Raw genomic sequence first — 20,519 nt, 5'->3', positions numbered from 1 at the left:
AATTTGTGAAGGACCAAACAGTTTCCTGAATGTATAGATGACTCTCCATATAGATACTATTTTCTTTAAATTAAACTATCTTGTGTTAATAATGTTTAGATTCACAAGACGCTCCACAATTCTGTTGTACATACATTTCCAGAACTTTTGAAAATGCGGTCTTGAGAGGGATAGGGCAATAGTTAATGATACTCATTTCATCTCCATAGCTGTAAAGTGGTCTGACCACAGGATACTTCATGCTCTCTGGAAACACTCCTTGGCAGTACCTTGTTTATTTCATTACAGCAGGTTTTTCAATTGATTACTAAAAATATCAGCTACATGTGAAGAATTTTTACTCTGCAGAGAACCTACAGCCTTTTGATTTCTTTAATGGTGATAACAGTTGCACCTATCAGATTAAAGAGGATAGGGAAACATGTTTTAATATGCTCGTAGGTGCAACTAAGGAACCATTGCAACCAATTTGGTTGTTAAAGATATCAGACTTTCTTACTGTCAACTATTTTGGAATTATTAATCTTCAGAATAATATTTTTGGCACTATTGGAGGCAGCAGTAGCCTGTGCTCTTTTGTTGGTGGGGCCCAGATAAAAAGTTAGTAAGCTTTACAATGTAATTATTCTAAAGAGTTCATTATATAACTTTCATTACTGTTATACTGCTAAAACATATTCTAAAGATAGTAAATAAAGGAGATACACAATTATAAACATAATGCACGAAATACTGTTTCTAATAAGAAAATATACGCAGAGCTCACCATTTTGTGTGTAATATTGTAATTGGTCTGTCCACCAGTGTCACTGGTTTTGTGTGTACTTTTGTTGGTGTGTGGAGTAGTGCTGTGTTGACACACTTTACTGAATACCTGTAGGCTTTTGGAGCTGTTTTAGTTCAAACTGAAATTTGTCAGTTCTACTTCTGTTTACGTTCATACTTATTCTAGTTGCTGATTGTGGTATAAAAAGAAAAATGATATAATGGTGGGAGGAAGCATGTAAGTTCTTCCCTGTTGGGAAGCATCAGGGAGCAGATATAGGGACCCTCCTGCATTTGCCTTGTGGCCATAGGAAAAAATTCTGTGGGAAATCTTGGCTAAGAGTGGTGTCACGCATATTCCACCAGACTAGCATGTCAACTAGTGAGGTCTCTATGCTGGATGGTTACTCACACAGTAGTTGAGCCTACCTGTTCTTCTGACAGGTAAACATGTCAATTACTCTGTGTTGCACTTGGGAATTTCAGTAATTTCCTCCTTATCAATGGAAAAAATAGCCAGTGCATTCAGCCTTTCCTGTTCTTTTTAAGCTGCTCAAAGTGCACTCTGCTTCTGATGTTGAAGCAGGTGTAATTAGTGCAATTTGCAATATTTTGTGTACCGAAATATTTTGTGCACCTCAGTGAACAGTTCTTCAAAGGAAAGTTCCACAAGAAAGGTGAACACATCACAAACCAATGTAATGCCTTTAAATATACCACTGTGATATATCACTGACAGTTCATTTCTCAATATATCATGGCAAATAGATGGACTGTAACTTAATGAATAAGTATTGACTAAAGTGGCTGGGAAATGTTCTTTGAAAGAAGCAGACTTTTTTGGATCAATAATTTGGAAGCTATTGGATACATGAAAGTTTTGGAATATTCCTTACAATGTTCTCACGTGTTTCAGAAACAGCTGACTCAAAATGACATAATGCTTTGGGTACAGTAGTGGCCTTTGCACTCTGCATCTGAACTGTTTGTACAAAATATCAACATGTTTCATAATCTCATAGAAAAAATTCAAAAGGGACAAAAAGTTTTGACTGCGAAGTAAATTTCCTAAAGCAATTGTTTCTCTTATTGTAATATCATATGAAGAATCTTCTTCGTCAGTCTTATCAGAACATTTCAATTAGGATAGTTTGATTTCTTGGACATTAGTTACTATGCAAGACTGGAAGACTGAAGATTAAAAGGTTCCAGATTTCTTTTTAGAGCCTCACTAAGCCCACCTGTTGTCATACCACTAAGATTTTCAAAGGAAAGGAATCTTTCAACAGATTTCTTCTTCTTAATGTACTGCAGTATAACTGACTTTTGTTTCATTTTCCTGTACAGACACAAAACTGGCAGCATTAATGTCTTTATTCAGTTCTTCAATGTAAACTTGGTACATACAGCCTAAAAGTTCATTTGGTATCATGTGCAACATATAAACACATCAAAAAAAAGTTTTGCATCACCCCGGTTCCCAGAATTCCTGAAGATAGTCATTGATTGTGGATATTGTATCACATACACAGTCCCTTTGACTGCCCAGAGATGTCACTAAACGCATCAAAAGATGAAAACAACCATGCATGAGCAGTGCCTATTAGACGGAGGGGGTCCGACAGCCGATCAGTTCGTCGTTCCACCAGGAAGGAGTGAACCAAAGTGATGTTGTTAAGACGTAGAGAAGATACAGAGAGAGACAGGAACTGTCGATGACGTGCCTCGCTCAGGCTGCCCAAGGGCTACTACTGCAGTGGATGACTGCTACCTACAGATTATGGCTCAGAAGAAACCTGACAGCAATGCCACCATGTTGAATAATGATTTTTGTGCAGCCATAGGACGTTGTGTTATGACTCACACTGTGCGCAATAGGTTGCATGATACGCAACATCATTCCTGATGTCCATGGTGAGGTCCTTCTTTGCAACCACAAGACCATGCAGCACGGTACAGATAGGCCCAACAACATGGCGAATGGACTGCTCAGGATTGGTATCACATTCTCTTCACTGATGAGTGTCGCATATGCCTTCAATCAGACAATTGTCCGAGATGTGTGTTGAGGCAACCTGGTCAGGCTGAATGCCTTACATACACTGTCCAGTGAGTGTAGCAAGGTGGAGGTTCCCTGATGTTTTGGGGTGGCATTAAGTGGGGCCAATGTAGGCCATATGATACCTGAATGCCATCCTCCAACCGATAATGCAACCATGTTGGCAGCATATTGGCAAGGCATTCGTCTTCATGAACGACAATTCGTGCACCCATTGTGCACATCTTGTGAATGACTTCCTTCAGGATAACGAGATTGCTTGACTAGAGTGGACAGCATGTTCTCCAGACATGAACCCTGTTGAACGTGTTTGGGACAGATTGAAAAGGGCTGTTTATAGACAACATGACCCACCTACCACTATGAGGGATCTACGCAGAATCGCTGTTGAGGAGTGGGACAATCTGGACCAACAGTGCCTTGATGAACTTATGGATAGTATGCCATGATGAATAGAGTCATGCACCAATGCAGGAGGATGTGCCACTGGGTATTACAGGTACCGGTGTGTACAGCACTCTGGACCACCAACTCTGAAGGTCTCACTGTATCGTGGTACAACATGCAATGTGTGGTTTTCATGAGCAATAAAAAGGGAGGAAATGATGTTTTCTATACAGGTTGCGTAACTCTCATAACTGAGGCGATGCAAAACTTGTTTTGATGTGTGTATTTATATATGGAAGTACTAGAACTGCTTAAGTGCTAATCTAACATGCTTTCAAGATTTCCCAGAAGAGATAACAAATCTAAGAAACTGCCATTGTTTGCTGAATCATGAATTTAATTGTGGGCCCTAACTGCTAATTCATGAGTTCCACAAAATATTAAGCACTCTACTATTTTGTTTAATATGTGTCTATTCTTTATAAGTAATTCATTATTTTACTGAATTGTCATTGTATACCCCGAATCAGTCTGAGCAACAACGTTAATTGTGCTACATATTTTGTATTTACATGTGTTTTCCAGAGGGTTGGATCATTTCTCCAAGGCATTTAAAATTGGATACCTGAGATATTTTGTCAAACTGTGTAAACAAAGGTTGTCCATATAGGTATTACAGAGGACCTTTCAAGTACAGTACTGGGTTTTTTCATAAGAATTTTTCAGTCCACTTTCAGTTGCTATTTCATGGAGTTTTTTGAGGGAATTAACTCCCTCTTCTCCTGTGTCTGAAAAGATCGCTAGATCATCTGCATACACCAAATATCGTAAATGAATTTTAGTTACAAATAATATGCCAATCGTTATTCCTTTTACTTCTTTTTCTCATGTTATAATTACTTTTTTTAGTACAACACTGAATGATAAGGGGGACAGTCTGCCTCTCTGACAGACCTGCTTTTATATTAAAAGCTACAGACATTTTACTTTAGAATTTAAACTTTGAGCTGCTATCAGTTAATGTTTGTTTACTCAAAAGCCTTGTATTTCTATCCACTTTAAATTCTTCTAGTATATTAAGAAGTGAACATCAAGCTACTAAATCATATGCTTTTTTGAAGTGTACAAAGGTGATCACCAGTCATCTGCCCTTGCTGACTTGTAAGACCATCTTAAGGTTGAGAATTTGTTCTACACAGAATCTATTTTTCCTAAGACCCACTTGATATCTGCCAATCAAATGATCCATTTGTTCTTCAAACTTCTTAAGTATAATTTCTGACAGAATTTTGTAACTGGCAGCGATGAAATCCCTCTGTAGTTATTTACATCGGTTTTATCCCCTTTCCTGTGTAAGGGTTGATTGTAGCACACTGCCATTCTTAAGGGATTTTCTGTTCAGCCAAATATTTGTAAGAACTTTATGATTTTTTGTGAAGGCTTTTTAATACTTGTTTTCCACATTTCTATTACTATCCCATCTTGCCCTGGAGCTTTATTATTTTTAAGTTCATGTATGGGTTTACCAACCTGTTCTATTGTTGTTGAGTTCTGATTCTATGTTTGGCTCCAGTTTTTCAAGCGTGAATTCAACTGTGGGAGATTCACATTTTAAAAGAGGTTTAAAGTCTTCTGCTAATATTTTATGCTTCTCCTATTATTTATTTCTGAAGTCGCATCTGGTCATCCAAAACAGAGACTGGTTGCCTGATATGTTAACATCTCCCATCTAAAAATTCGATAGAAATCTTGTGTGTTATTTTTCTTGAATTATTATTCTATTTCTGCTAAGTCTGGTTTTATCATAATGGCGTTTTACAGATTAAATGATATCTGAACACTGTCTCTGAATTGCAGTAAATTTGTGCCACTTTCAGGTGGTTTTACAGTAATTTCAATCTTTCCAGGATTTAACTTTTTGCTCTGCTATTATTGTCACTGCTATTATTCCACCACCTACGTTTATGTTTCCTTGGGCATATAACAATACTCTGGGAACTTTATAAGAGAATGCCTTTAAGTTTCGACCAGCTGGGAGATTCTGGGCTGAGGATGTTTGCACGGAAGACATTAAATTTTTGTTTAAGATATTCTGGATCAATTTTTGGATTTCTACTTATTCTCAGTTTGGTTCTATTTGGCTTGAATTTAATTATAATTAACAACAGGCTGTGATGAGAATTTCCTTGTTTTTACCTACACATTAAAAATTTCTATGCGATTTCTCTCCAAGCTAAGGATGTGGAGTTCTCCAAGTTGTCTTCTTGTTAGGACATATTAAAAAAAAAAGACCGACAAAAATTTCAGTTCAAAGACTTCACAAAAGCTTATTAGTCTCTCTCAATTGTTATTAGCATTTTTGTGAGCAGGATACTGTCCTACAGTTGGTCTGAATTTATTTTTCTTGCCAATTTGTGTGTTAAAATCTCGCATCAAAATTTTACGGGTAATATGGTGATAATGAACAGCACCCGTAACTTCTTCCAGTAATTCCCAGAATTCCTCCACTTTTTGTAGCTCTTTTTGACTACAGTTGTTTGTTGGTGCACGGGCATTAATTAATGAATAAGCTTAGTTCCTTGATATAATAGATAGTAATAAAATTCTTCCAGAAGGTGAAGCAAAGTACAGTATTGGAATTTATGATATTTCTATTGACTGCAGACCCATTTCCAGATTGCAGTGGTTTGTTAGGTCCCAAGACCCCTGATTTACCTTTGTAAATTCTGTAATTTCCTGAATCCAAGCATCTTTAATCTTTATATCTCATTTCTTACAGTACCAGAATTTGGATGTTGAGGTTGACAGGCATATCAGTCAGTTGCTTCAATTTTACAGCTTCTAGAAGTGTGCTGATGTTCACAGTACCAATAAAATGTTTTATTTATGTACAAAGAGATTGAGGAAACTCCAGTACTTTCTCAAGCGATGATTTTGGTTCTCCAGAATCTGATGACTGAGGAAAGCTAGTAAATTTAGTAGAGCTTAGGGTAGTTGCATTCTTTCCATCATGCTAGTAAGTTAAAGTTAATGTGGAGATCAATATTTTGTTTTTAGAACTGTTAATTTCAGATTTTATGCACATATTTTTCAACATCCTGATTACCTTAGCTATAGTTTTAGAATAAGCCTTATAGTGCTCTAACAGGTCAGGTTTACTTGAATTTTTTTAGCGCTTTGTATGGGTCTCTCTTCCTGCATCCCATTTGTGAGCCATGGGCTTTTTAACTGATTGATTGGTCTGAATTTTCAAGGAAAACGTTTTCCATAATACACGCCATTTTGTTGGAGAAGAAACTGTATTTTAAAATAACATCATCTACATAGTAGTTTCCTGCAGGCATACTTTGAGAGCTTGCATATCTTCCTCCCCTATTATTTTAACTTTTCTCCACTGGGAGTTCGTTTTGTTCTGAAGAGTGCTAAAGTTGTTAAAATTACACTTTGTCTTCATGGTCAGAAAGACCATTTATAACAGATTAGCATTGATATATTTTGCTTTACTCTGTTCTACAAAAATATTATCAATTAGGGAGTTAAAGGTGATAATAATTCTGGTAGAGAAATCAACAACAGAAACAAGATAATAAATATACATCATTTGTAATGAAACCTACATTAATATCTACAATTACTACAAGATCCTTGTTTGTCCTAGCTTTATGTGGTAGCACAGAATCTCACTGTTTTAAAAATACATTCAACTGTCGGATGGTTCCCCATACAGAAGTGCAACTGACAGCTTAGAAAATCTTCTGGTTTGGTAGTAGGAATGAGAGAGGAAAAAGACTAATTGAGTCCTGTAATAATATATTTCACATAGTAATAGCAAATACACTCTTAAAATTCACAAGAGGAAGAGGTATACTTGGAAAAGATGTGGAGAGACAGGAGGATTCCAGCTGGATTAATTCCTTGTAGGACAGGGATTCCAAAACCAGATATTGGATTATAACACATATCCAGAAGCAGATATGGACTTAGATCATAATTTAGTAATGACAAAGAGTAAACAGAAGTTCAAGAATATCATATGGAAGAATCATTGTGGACAGAAATATGATACCGCTGTGGACTGATGAGAGCTGTCTGAAGTTCTCTAAGACCATAGTTACTGAGATAATGAATACCAAATTATGTAGTTTGATAGAAGAGAAATGGAGATCTCCAGAAAATAATAGTCTCAGAGGTTGTACAGACAAAGATAGATACATGGAAGATAACTGCAAAGAAACCTTGAGTAAGAAAAGAAATACTTTGATTGACTGACAAAATGAGCAAGTACATAAACAGTCGGCAAAAGACAGGAATACAACAATGTAGTCATAAGGTGAAATGGCTGCAAGCAAATGTGAAGAAACTGAAAAAGAAATGGTTGTTGGAAGATTAATTCAGCACTTCAAAAAGTCAAAACAGCTTTCAATGAAATGAAACACAAAAGCACCAACATTAAGAACACAAGAGGATTTCATGTTTATATGTAGAGGAGTGCGGATAGGTGGAAAGACGACCCCGAAGGCCTCAATGAGGGTAAGGAACAGTCTGATGATGCAATAGAAGAAGAAATAGGAGTTGAACTAGAAGTCATCTATACTCTGGCTCTGGAAGCCCTGGGTTTAGTCTCCGATAGCGGTGTGCATTTTCCCTGTTTCCAGTTCCTCCAGAATGGCTCTGGTCCACTGGGCCTGCTACCAAGTGAGTAGTGGGTAACTTCCCCAGGGGTAAAAGGCCTGGGGTGATGGGCTTGCAATAGCATGGGCAGATAAATGTAATAACTATCACACAATAATTTTAACATATAATGTAGCCGCTTTGTTGTCGAGAATAATATACATTAAAAAAAAAAAAAAAAAAAAAAATCAAGGCATGCATCCCTGATCAAAAGAAGCATAGTAGTAACAAACATCATCCTTAGTTTGAAAAAGAATTTTTTGAGAATTGATGTCTGGAGCACAGCATTATATGATGTGAACCATGGACTGTGATTTGGGTGCCACCTGCCACCAACCACAGTACCAGACACTGAGTACAGCACCCTACGCTACAATAGCCATTGTGCTGTCATTGCACAGCCGCTGCTCATACGCTGACCATAGCCTCACTGAATGTCACCTGCTTTACAGCCTCAACTTGTTCAGCTGTCACCAGGTAATGCTATTGCTTACCATGGGAGACTGTCTTGTGGGACACGACAGTTACAAATTCTAGGGGACAATCCAACTTAAGTAATTAAACAGGGACTCTGAACTTCTTACTGGTAGATATAGTATAACCTTATTTCTTGTTGTCTACTAGTGGCTATTTTGTTCTTGTCATCAAGTAGTAAATTTTTTTCTTATTAATGATATTCCATGTTTATCGACTTAATAAACTGTTGTTCATCATTACCAGTGGCATATCAGTAAGTTTTCTGCCCCTTTGGCCACAGATGTAAAACTGGTGATGAGGACAAAAGTTCTGTGATGTGCAATACTCACAGTTTGTGGGGCTTTTCAGTGCAGTGCTCTTCTTCATGACTTCCAAGGCTTCAGATCCCCTGCAACACTGGAAACAACTGTGGGTCTTGCAAAATGAGCTGCTGCAGACATTGAGCAGGATGACCTCAGACTTCCAAGACACTCTGGTATCGGGTCAAGTACCCGTGGAGACTCCTATTGCTCCACTGCCCCTGCTGCCTGGACCTGGCTCCATTTCTCCTCCTACATCATCTGTGTCCTCACAACTGGCTGTCACTGAACCAAAACATCTACTGTCCAGAGCAGTGCCACGCCTTCCATGGACGGCCTGCCTGACGCTGGCCTGCACACTGCCAGTCTGTACATTGTTCACCTGCCCATTGCTGACTGGCATGCCACCAGTCTGCCTGCTCCCGGCCCCTGTGCGACTGGCCCACACATTGTCGGCCCATTGGTGTTGTTACCTCCATGCACATAACTGCATCAATGCACACATCGACACACCATTGCATTCCTAAATGGCCAAATTACCTGCATATAGTCTCCTCCATTTTTTTCTCAACTATTCTTGGGGTATACTGCATCTCGGACCCAACATGTTCCTGTTTCCGCATCACCATCTCATCTGGAGCCACCTATTTCAGTGCAGCCAGCAGCTCAGGCGTCTTAATCTCGCTGCTGAGACTCTTCAGGCTCGCTTCATCATACAATGGTCCTCTACCTGTTGATATAGCTGTCCTGTTGGCTTCTCCCATGGCCTCCTTAATTCCTTTGCCATTTCCCATCTCTCAAGGCACTTCTTGCTCTTTTTCCATGTCATGCTGCACCACTATTTTTCTTTTCCACATTCTCTTTCTGCGTGCCACACCGCACACCAATGATATTCTGTGCTCTCCACCATGCTGTCACCTTTCATGCCCTCACCTCCAAGCCTCGCTTCCTTGAAATGGCTCTCTCTTGTCATCAAGCAGTAACTCTTCTTTTTTTTCCTATTACTCAAGTCCCCTATTTACTGACTTAATAAAATGTTGTTTATCATTATCAATGTCACTTCAACAAGTGTTCTCTCCTTGTGGTCTCAGATGTAAAAGCCTCCTCCCCCACCTTAAACTTACCCACTGCATCTAGCAGCTGTACCCTGTCCCCACCATGACCCTGTATGCTCCCACATGCGACACTACATTTTCCCCTACTTCTACCCTGCTCCTGCTACCCCTCCCCCCTTCCCAGCCCCCTGGCACCCACAGACTACTTCTCACATCAGGCGCAGCTACTGTATACAGTCCAGCCTCCACAGCCAGAGATAGTGGTCACATGTGTACGAACTGTGATTGTTCTTGTGTGAATGTGTGTGTGTTTTCTACTTTAGGAGGAGGCTTTTTAGCTGAAATCTCAAATGTACAGCACTCTTTTTGCTGTGCCTGTCTGCAACTCAGTATCTCCTCTATATGATGAGTAGTATTCTATCTTTTTCTTAATATTATCATTACTACATCCTGGACTTTTCATTGTTTGATTTTAATCTTGGCATTAGTCTATAAAAGTGCACTGTAACATTACAGAGAAAAGAGATAAAAAACAGTGCATTTACAATTTATTGTCATTTACTGTAATTTACACAATTATGATAAGCAATATTAAGGAAGTTTCCAAAAAGACTTTGTTATTACCTGAAGATTAGTATTTAGGAAGAAACATTCATGCATAAAAACTGCCAGTAAGTCAATTTCTTGAGAATGACTGTTATATTTCATTAATATTTCATTGTATTTAAATTCCTCTTCCTCCACACACTACTTGTTCAAATTTAAGTAAAAAATTGACTAATGACAAATACAAATATACTATTCTATTCTTATTCCCTTCTAATAACAATGCTAAATATTATGAATGGAAAAATTCATAAAAACACTAATTTAACAAATGATCACAGATGTAATTTCAAGAATTACACTGGAAAGAAGAGGAGGGAGCATAAATGAGCATCATCAGAGAAGAATGCTGGAGTTATCCATTTTGGGCAAAGATGAGAATGATATGAAATAAATTGCTTCATTTTTTATGTTTATACTGCAAGAATGTGTAAAGATAAAACAGATGCAAAAGTAAAAACAAAATCTTTGGAAAACTGTGGTTACATTTAATGACAAATATTCTATGGGAAAAATGTACTGAACAAAGGCTGCATTTAGAAACATATGTATCAACACCATATGGAAAATTGCTGCTAATAAATTTAAATACATAGAGAACTGATTAAGTCAAATAGATCACATACCATTGGAGGCAAAACAAGAACTAAGAAATTGTATTTGATAAAAACTCATAACACATTGTTACAACAAGAAGCTCGTATGATTTCAGGCAGAGTGAAACATGTAATGGTAACTGGAACAGAAGTGCTGCAAGAATCAGACAGTCATAAGTCAACAAATGAGGTGAATAGGAAGAACTGCAAACAAATTAAAAGAAAATGTCCAGGGAACAGTTGAGACCACATAGGAATGAAGTTGATGAAGAACACAGGGAAATTAAGGCACAATAAACAATACAAAGAAATAAATTTCACAGTTGCATGGAAGAACAATACAGTCCCTAAGTACATTCTTGGTTTAACCTTTATTTTAAAAAAAAGATTAGGCTCATTGGAAGAGACAAGTTAAAATGTGGCACAACTAGCAGTTACAGAGTATTCAACAAATATTTGGAGGATTCTAGCAACAAATCATTTCAGCACAATTTGTGGTCCAGTCACTAAAGCTCCCTCATAATTTTTAATGTCTCATGAACAGAAGGCTGCTACCAACACCTAAAGCAGGAAGTTCATGGAAGAAAAGAAGAGAAAAACCATACTGTTGTCATAAAATTTACTATTTCTATAAATCACTACATTTATAACAAATAAAAAGAAAGGAGATTCTGGTGTACATAAATTAATTTTTTTAAATAATGTAAAATCCAGTATAGAACACTGACAATACTATGAAAAGCTGATGACTCACCTAAAGGTAGAAGTGCTGCGTAATCGACAGTCTATGCACACAAAATGCCAGAGCTTTACTTTGCTAGTTTCTGGAATGGAATTCCTTTCTCAAGCTGTAGGAGAAACATTCACACAAACAATCATGCACACACACATATTCACAAGCACATGTCTGTCTCCCTACATTGTGCTCATTTGACTGCCAGCTCTTTCCTGACCAACGATGTGTGTACTGGTTTTAGGTGGGAGTACAGTGTGGGGTGGGATGAGTGATGGTGAGAGGCGGGAGGCACAGGAGGGGTTGAGGGGAAGCCATGTGTGGGCTAGCTGGGGGTGCAGGTATAGGAGGCATGTGGCAAATGGATGAGCACTCGATTTCACAGACTGGGGCAGGAGATGGCAGCACACAACTAGCTGACAAATATTGTGTGAGAGGAATGGGAAAGGGATGGCAGACGCTCACATACGCACATGCACATAGGCGCGTGCACACAGACGTACACGCATGCACACGTGCACGCACGCACACGCGCACACACACACACACACACACACACACACACACACACACACACACACACTATTTGATGGGGGGACAGTGAGTTACCTTAGGTTTAGGCCAGGGAGATTCTGGGAGCAAAGGATGTGCTGTAAGGATTGCTCCCATTTGCATAGCTCAGCAAATCTAGTGGTGATGGGGAGGATCCAGATGGCTCCTGTAACCTCCCTGCATCCTTCGCTCTTGTAACCTCCCTGCATGTTTTGCTCTCATAACCTCGCTGCATCCTTAGCTCCTGTGACTTCCCTGCATCCTTTGCTTCAGTAACCTTCCTGCATCCTTCGCTCCCATAGCCCCCACCAAATAGTGTGCGTGCGTGTGTGTGTGTGTGTGTTTACACCACCCCTTTCCCATTCGACCCACACAATACATGTCAGCTAGTTGTGTGCTGCCATCTCATGCCCCTGTCTGTGAAATTGAGTGCTCAGACATCTGCCATATGCCCCTAGCTAGTCCACGGACAGCTCGCCACTCTCCCATGAGCTGCTAGACGCTTTCCCCCAACACCCTTCCTGCATCTCTCCAACCCTCACCTGACCCCATACTGCACCCCCGCCTCATCCCAGCACACTTACCATGTGCCAGGAATGAGCTGGCAGTTGAATGAGCACAATGTGTACACACACACACACACACACACACACACACGTGTGTGTGTGTGTGTGTGTGTGTGTGTGTGTGTGTGGTGTGTGTGTGTGTGTGTGTGTGAATGTGTATGTGCATATGTTATCTAATTCAGAAGAAGGCCTTTTGGCTGAAAGCTTACTTGTTTAGCAGTCTTTTTGTTGTGCCTGTCTGAGATGCATCATCTCCACTACATGGTATCGATCTTTTTAGATTTTCTCCTATAACTGAAAACTTACATGTACATAAATGGCCAGCAAAATGGATAATGTAATTCAAAAAGAAGCACTTTCCCCCACAATTATGGGCATTTTTGCTTATAAAGTAAAGTATTCATTGTCATCTTATATATCTACTACTACTTAAATAATGAGATAAATGAAGATACAGTAATCACCCACCCAAAAGTGGGGGTGTTGAGCAGTAGAGAGGAACAAGTACACCTTACACCTGAAATATTTTAGGTCAGCATTTGAATGTTGCTACATGAATTCAGCTACAATGTAACTGATTGTACAAGCAACTCGTAGTTATCACTCTAATTAGATATTATTTTCTTCCTTTCATTCCTCTGTGTGAGTGTGTGTGTGTGTGTGTGTGTGTGTGTGTGTGTGTGTGTGTGTGTGTATGAGTGTGTGAGTGTTGCGAAAGCTTGAATTTTGTGTGTATGTTTGTGTTTGTTTGTGTGTCTATCGACCTGCCAGCGCTTTTGTTTGGTAAGTAACAACAATAGAGGGAAAAATTCCACGTGGGAAAAATATATCTAAAAACAAAGATGATGTGACTTACCAAACAGAAGCACTGGCAGGTTGATAGACACACAAACAAACACAAACATACACACAAAATTCAAGCTTTCGCAACCAACGGTTGCTTCGTCAGGAAAGAGGGAAGGAGCAGATGGATATGGGTGTGTGTGTGAGTGTACACCTGTCCTTTTTTCCCCCTAAGGTAAGTCTTTCCACTCCCGGGATTGGAATGACTCCTTACCCTCTCCCTTAAAACCCACATCCTTTCGTCTTTCTGTCTCCTTCCCTCTTTCCTGATGAAGCTACCGTTGGTTGCGAAAGCTTGAATTTTGTGTGTGTGTGTGTGTGTGTGTGCGCGCGCGCGCGTGCGCACACCAAAGAACAAAGTAAGTTACCAGAAAAGAATCTAAAAAAAAATATTACAAGATAGAAAGAATTATACCATATCTTTTAATTTTCTGGCATTAGTTTCATTTATGCTAATGGGCTCTATCCCTTAGCACACAGAAGCAGGAATGAAGAACAGAAAATAATACTGAATTATAGCAACAATTAAGCATTTATCACTTACTCCTGTAGGCTTCATTAATAAATAAATTGGATTTTTACTTTTGGAGCCTTGATTTCTTCTGTAAATTTGAATTTATTAATTTTTAAACAGCTAAGTTTTCTTGATGTTAACATTAATACCAAAATTTCAGAGGTTACTAAAACTGAAAACTAAAGCTCACCTCTTCCTTGCATAGTGTTGGTAAAGAAGATTCTGACCCACTGGAACTTATGGCATTGCAATGTTCTTGTTCTTGTGCATACTGCTTGGGCGACTGACGGTTAAGACTGAAACAATTTTTTATAAGCTTACATCTAAATAAAGTCCATCAATATATTAAGTCTTTACAATCAGAAGAAGAAAAGAAATTCTGTTTAAATGCTGCTCTTCACACAATTTCTGGAATGTACATATGTAAAAGAATCAGCAGCAGAATATACGACAGGTATTATAAAGTGATGGAATTCTTTTAAATAAGATATATTTGCTTTATGTCATTCTAGGTGATTTCTGTATACGAATACCATAATTACATGGAAGTTCAGAATGAGAATGAGAATTTTATTGTCTCACTACATATAGACAGATTTGCAGCAGAGACTTGTCAAAATTTATTACTGTTGTATTTAGTATTAAACATATTTGAAACATTGTTACATATGAATATGAATAATTAATAGAATACAATTTGTAGTTAACATACCATATGCTACTACAGTTGTTATATCACCATATAGAAACTCCTGCAAAGCATAATAGCATTTTTACTGAATTGTACAGTTCTTCTTCATTGTAAAATGTAAGCTACCATGGTCAGAAAAGTTACAATTAATAAAGTGTTCTGGGATATTATGCTGTGGTCAAATTGATTTTGCCTTAAAACCCAATGTTACATTCCCATCTGTGGAGGACATTTTTGAGGGGGATGGTAGCTGTTTTAAATATCCGATTCACACTCTGGCTCGTACAGACTATAGTAAAAGTTTGCTTCCACATGATTTCTCACCGAGGTATGAATGCGTGAGCACAATTGGCTTTTGTCGACTGCCACTGTCTGCTGTTGCCATCGTAGAAGACTGGTACAGAATTTTTTTGTCTACGGAATCCAAACGTCATTCAATTTCATGCTCTCCTTCATCCATCTATGACTTATCTACAAAATTTTAATTCTCTTTCAATGCTTTTCATGCATGACGCCACTGTGATGATCAAAACAGACAGCATGGAACAAATGTCATCAAATGTCATGTTGTTGTTGTTGTTGTCTTCTGTCCTGAGACTGGTTTGATGCAGCTCTCCATGCTACTCTATCCTGTGCAAGCTTCTTCATCTCCCAGTACCTACTGCAGCAACCTACATCCTTCTGAATCTGCTTAGTGTATTCATCTCTTGGTTTCCCTCTACGATTTTTACCCTCCACACTGCCCTCCAATACTAAATTGGTGATCCCTTGATGCCTCAGAACATGTCCTACCAACCGATCCCTTCTTCTGGTCAAGTTGTGCCACAAACTTCTCTTCTCCCCAATCCTATTCAATACTTCCTCATTAGTTATGTGATCTACCCATCTAATCTTCAGCATTCTTCTGTAGCACCACATTTCGAAAGCTTCTATTCTTTTCTTGTCCAAACTATTTATCATCCATGTTTCACTTCCATACATGGCTACACTCCATACAAATACTTTCAGAAACTACTTCCTGACACTTAAATCTATACTCGATGTTAACAAATTTCTCTTTTTCAGAAACACTTTCCTTGCCATTGCTAGTCTACATTTTATATCGTCTCTACTTTGACCATCATCAGTTATTTTGCTCCCCAAATAGAAAAACTCATTTACTACTTTAAGTGTCTCATTTCCTAATCTAATTCCCTCAGCATCACCTGACTTAATTCGACTACATTCCATTATCCTCGTTTTGCTTATCATTTTGATATCCACATTGTTTCATCTAAATGGCTTAAAATTAAACTTGGAAAAATCAAAACATATAATTTAAAACTAATCAACCATGAACAATTAAATTGCCAAACTCTTCTTCAAGATAACAGCAAACTCCTCGGTATGCATCTGGATAAAAATGTTCTGGGTCGTAGATAAACTATTAGACATTAAAGTAAGTATTTTAGTATTTGCAATGTCTGTATTGTCCTTTTCAATGAAGATGAGTACAATAAAGTTAGCATACCATTCATATTTTGAATCAGTTGTAAGATATGTAATTATTTGTTAGGGAAATGCATATTAATTCCACAGGAAACATAACTATAAATATGTATAATGCAAAACCTGGAGACTCATGTTGCCCATTACTGATAAATCATAGCATATTAAGTATTCATTCTCCATTCATTTTTGAGCTAATTTGCTTCATGCAACAAAAACCAGCATCATTTGAAGAAATACATTTCCACTATACATATAAGAGGAAGAATAACACAAATTCCATGCTCCTTCCTCTCAAGTTAAACCTGCATGCCCAAGACTGAACAGTACATATACATGAACACCTATAATCAATAAGAGGGAAGAAATATCCACAGTATGGAATTAGGAAGGCTGAAGAAGAACTCAATCAACATAATGTTCCAGGCTATTATGTCATAGATGAATGGATTTCACCTTAAAATCCAATGTTTCGTCCCCTTCAGCAGAGAACATTTTCAAGAGGGGTGATAGCTGCTTTGAACGTCCATTTCACACCATGGCTCACTACTGACTACAGCAAAATTCTGCTTCCACATGCTTCCGTGCAGTGGCATGACATCACATGCTTTGTATGCATGAGCACAATTAGCCATTGCTGACTGCCATCGTCCGCTGTTGCAATCATCTTGTGGTGGGAGACTGGTACACATCATCTTCAGCACTGGAATCCAGATGTCACTCAGTTTCATGCCTCCCCCTTCCTACTGAAATTCCTAGGGTGTTTTACAATTCTCTAGGGCATTTCTGTACAACTTTTCATGGTATCTGCTTGTGGCTATCAGTACTTGAGTCCTTTCAAAATAAATGCCATGGCCTCCTGCTGCAAAGCATGATGTGCCAGTATTCCCTCTCCTGCAGTTGCTCTTGTGTTCTTCAATTCATTTTTCATCCATTCTTTCTGTAGTACCCACATACACTTCTCCACAACTACACAGAATCCTATACATTCCTACTTTTCCCAATGGCTGGTGAGCATTTTTGACCGATTTTAGATGATCTCATTATTTATGGGTAGGTTTATAGAGTATCATGATGTTCTGCTTTTTCAATATTTTCCTATGCGGTCAGTAGTGCCCATAATAAAAGGCAGGAAAACTTCCAATTTGACTGACCCTTGAGCATAGCTATGATTTCTACAAGGTGGTCTTAACACTCTTTCCACCCCGGCAGAAGACTAACCATTCTCGATCAATGTATTGATGGGATGTTTTAATTCTGTGTCAAGCAGCTCTGATCCACAAATTTTCCTTTGGGTATCTGCCAATGTTTTTCTGATGCCACATTTTGTGGTGGGTAGTGGTTCAAATCCTGGCATAGGTAACAGTCTGTGTGCAGGGTTTTTGGTAAATCTTGTGGTCCAATTTGTATTGTATTCTATGGAACTGGGGACCTAGAAATGACAGAGAGGCTTCATCCCCACCGTAGCCCACAGTACTACACATCCCCACAACAGGCTAAAGCAGTCCACTCACCCTACCGCCGCCCCCCCCCCCCCCCAAACCCAAGATTATTGTATGTTTCAGCCCCCAGTGGAAACCCCCCCCCCCCCCCCCCTCACCCCCGAGAATGTCTCACACCATGGTAGAATAATTATGGTGTACGCGTACATGGAGGAAGTGTTTGTGCAGCAATCGCTGACATAGTGTAACTGGGTGGAATAAGGGGAACAAGCCCGCATTCGCTGAGGCAGATGGAAATCCGCATTAAAAACCATCCACAGACTGGCCGGCACACCGGACCTCCACACTGATCCATTGCGCAGATTTGTGCCGGGGACCAGCACACCTTCCCGGCCGGAAAGCAGTGCATTAGACTGCACAGCTAAGCGGGCAGGATGTGGCCCAAGTTACAATTTTCTTCCTTGAAAACTAGCACATCAAGAAAATTCAATCTTCTCCTGTCTCCTCCTCCATGGTAAACTGAGTCTTTGGATTGATTCCATTGAGATGTTTGTTAAATCCATCAAGTTCCTTCCTGACATGATGCCATAAACATATATCATCCACATACCATAACCAAGTATTTAGTTTCTTCTTTGTCGTGTCCAGTGCCTGTTCCTTGAATTTTTCCATAAAGAAGTTCATTGTAACTGGGCTTAAGTGGCCCCCCCATAGTGACACCATCTGTTTGTTAATAGAATTTATAATTCCATTTGAAATAGGTGGTCGTGAGGCAATATTTAAACAGTTTTGCAACATCGGGAGGCAAAAATCTTGGGCATGCATGTTTAACTTCAGAGGAGGGAGCATGGAATTTATGTTATTCTTGTATTTATATGTAAGGTGGACATGTGTTTCTTCAAAAGATGCTGGGTTTTGGTGCATGAAGCAAATTAGCTCAAAAATGAACAGAGAAGGAATAATTAACATGCTATATTTTATCAATAATGGACACTATGAGTCTCTAGGTTTTCATTACATATATTTATAGTTATCTTTCCTGTAGAATTAACATGCATTCCCTAAAAAATAATCATGTATCTTACAACTTATTCAAAATATGACTGGCATACTAACTTTATTGAACTCATCTGCATTGAAAAGGACAATACAGACATTGCAAATACTAAACTACTTACTTTAATGGCTAAACAGTTTATCAATGAGCCAGAACAAATTTTTATCCAGATGCATACCAAGGAGTTTGCTGTGATCTGCTTTCTGCAGCTCCTGTTTCATTATGAACAGGTTGGCAATTATTTGCTCTTGATTGATTAGTTTTAAATTGTATATTTTGATTTTTCAAAGTTTAATTTTAAGCCATTTAGATGAAACCAGGTAAGTATCAAAATGATTTGCAAGATTTATGACATTTGCTGAAGTTTGTTCCATGCTGTTTGTTTTGACAATCATAGTGGCATCATCTGTGAATAGCACTGCATGAGAATTGAAATTTGTAGATAAGTCATAGAACAAGAAAAGAATTTAACCCAAAATTGAACCTTATGGGACTACCTGGAAAACTGTTTTCCACTGTGAGAATTCCACATTAGAACAACACTGTTTTCTGTTTGAGACATATGGCCTGGTAACAACTGAAAGCATTTTCCCTAATCCCATGCCTTTCAAGTTGTAGAGCAGTAGTGTGTGTTTCACACCACTGAATGTTCTATGTAGTCACTTACTGAGTGTATAGTCATGTTTGGTTTTGTGACTGCCAAATTGGTTTTTTACAATGAATCTGAACTTTTGCATGAAATTTTGTGTTTGTTCAGCAATAACTTTTCCGAAGAAATGGAAGAAAATAAATTGGGTTGCAATTTCCCATGTGATCTTTTGAGTCTAGTATGTAGAGGCATCACCTTTGCAGAAAATCTAAGAAGCAGCCTTTATCTAATGATTGATTTGGAGTTACAGATATTTTCTTAGAAGCTCTTTTATTAATTTGTTATACAGCCTATTTCATCCTAAAGCATTGCTATTTTTTTAAGGACTACATTGCTTTCTACACATCTTGCATTGGTATTTGCTTATAACTAATTAAAAGGTCAATTTCTTCTGACCGGTATCAAGGATTTTTACTTCGTTTAGATAATAACACACACCACATCAACAAAAAATTATCACTCATTGTGAATGGGTATGCACAGAGAATTATACTGGCAACACACAATATCCTGTTGCATCTGGATTCTACCCCCACCCCCGACAGCAGTTTTTCAGAAGTACACACATGGGAACTGGCATTACATTCTACTTGGTTCTTGCATTAATTTATGCTAATTTCTTCAGGCTCAGCATTTCTTTTCAGTAACTATTTCTTTCTTCATTCTAGTTTGGTTTTCAATATTTATTATTTTCTGGCCTGTGTATCACCCGTCCCTCCATCCCCACTTGTCTATCACGTATAATGCAGTTAGCTTTCCTCTCTTATAAACTCTGGCAAGATGTTTTGTCACTAATTTCTGTCATTCTTATATTACCCTGTCTTCTAACTTTAAACTCTCAGATTTTCAGATATTGTCTGGTGCAGTCCACAACAGTCTGTCTTTCCTTCTCATCCTGCCCAGTAAGTCTCCCCTGACCATGAGTTCTGGATGACTTTTTTGTAACTATCCCCTTTTTGTAAATCTTGCTAGTCCTTTTCGTTCACCCCTCTTCTTTCCCCTTCAACCCTTCTGCCAAAAACAGCCATTGGCTCCAATAGCTTTGAACATTTTCTTAACTTCTATACGT

General features: G+C 38.5%; 1 protein-coding gene across 2 annotated transcripts in view; it reads right to left on the bottom strand.

Moving 5' to 3' along the window:
• Positions 1 to 20,519, bottom strand: part of LOC126333081 (uncharacterized) — a 330,586-nt gene that overhangs the window by 28,732 nt on the left and 281,335 nt on the right. For both annotated transcript variants that reach the window (XM_049996711.1, XM_049996712.1), the window contains one exon: positions 14,314 to 14,419. In XM_049996711.1, coding sequence (XP_049852668.1) covers positions 14,314 to 14,419 — 106 coding nt within the window. The remainder of the gene's footprint in view (positions 1 to 14,313; positions 14,420 to 20,519) is intronic.

Source organism: Schistocerca gregaria, chromosome 2, assembly GCF_023897955.1.
Source record: "Schistocerca gregaria isolate iqSchGreg1 chromosome 2, iqSchGreg1.2, whole genome shotgun sequence".
NCBI classification, from domain to species: Eukaryota; Metazoa; Arthropoda; class Insecta; order Orthoptera; family Acrididae; genus Schistocerca; species Schistocerca gregaria.
Note: the sequence above shows the minus strand (reverse complement) of the source record. Positions and strands in the feature narration are given on the sequence as shown.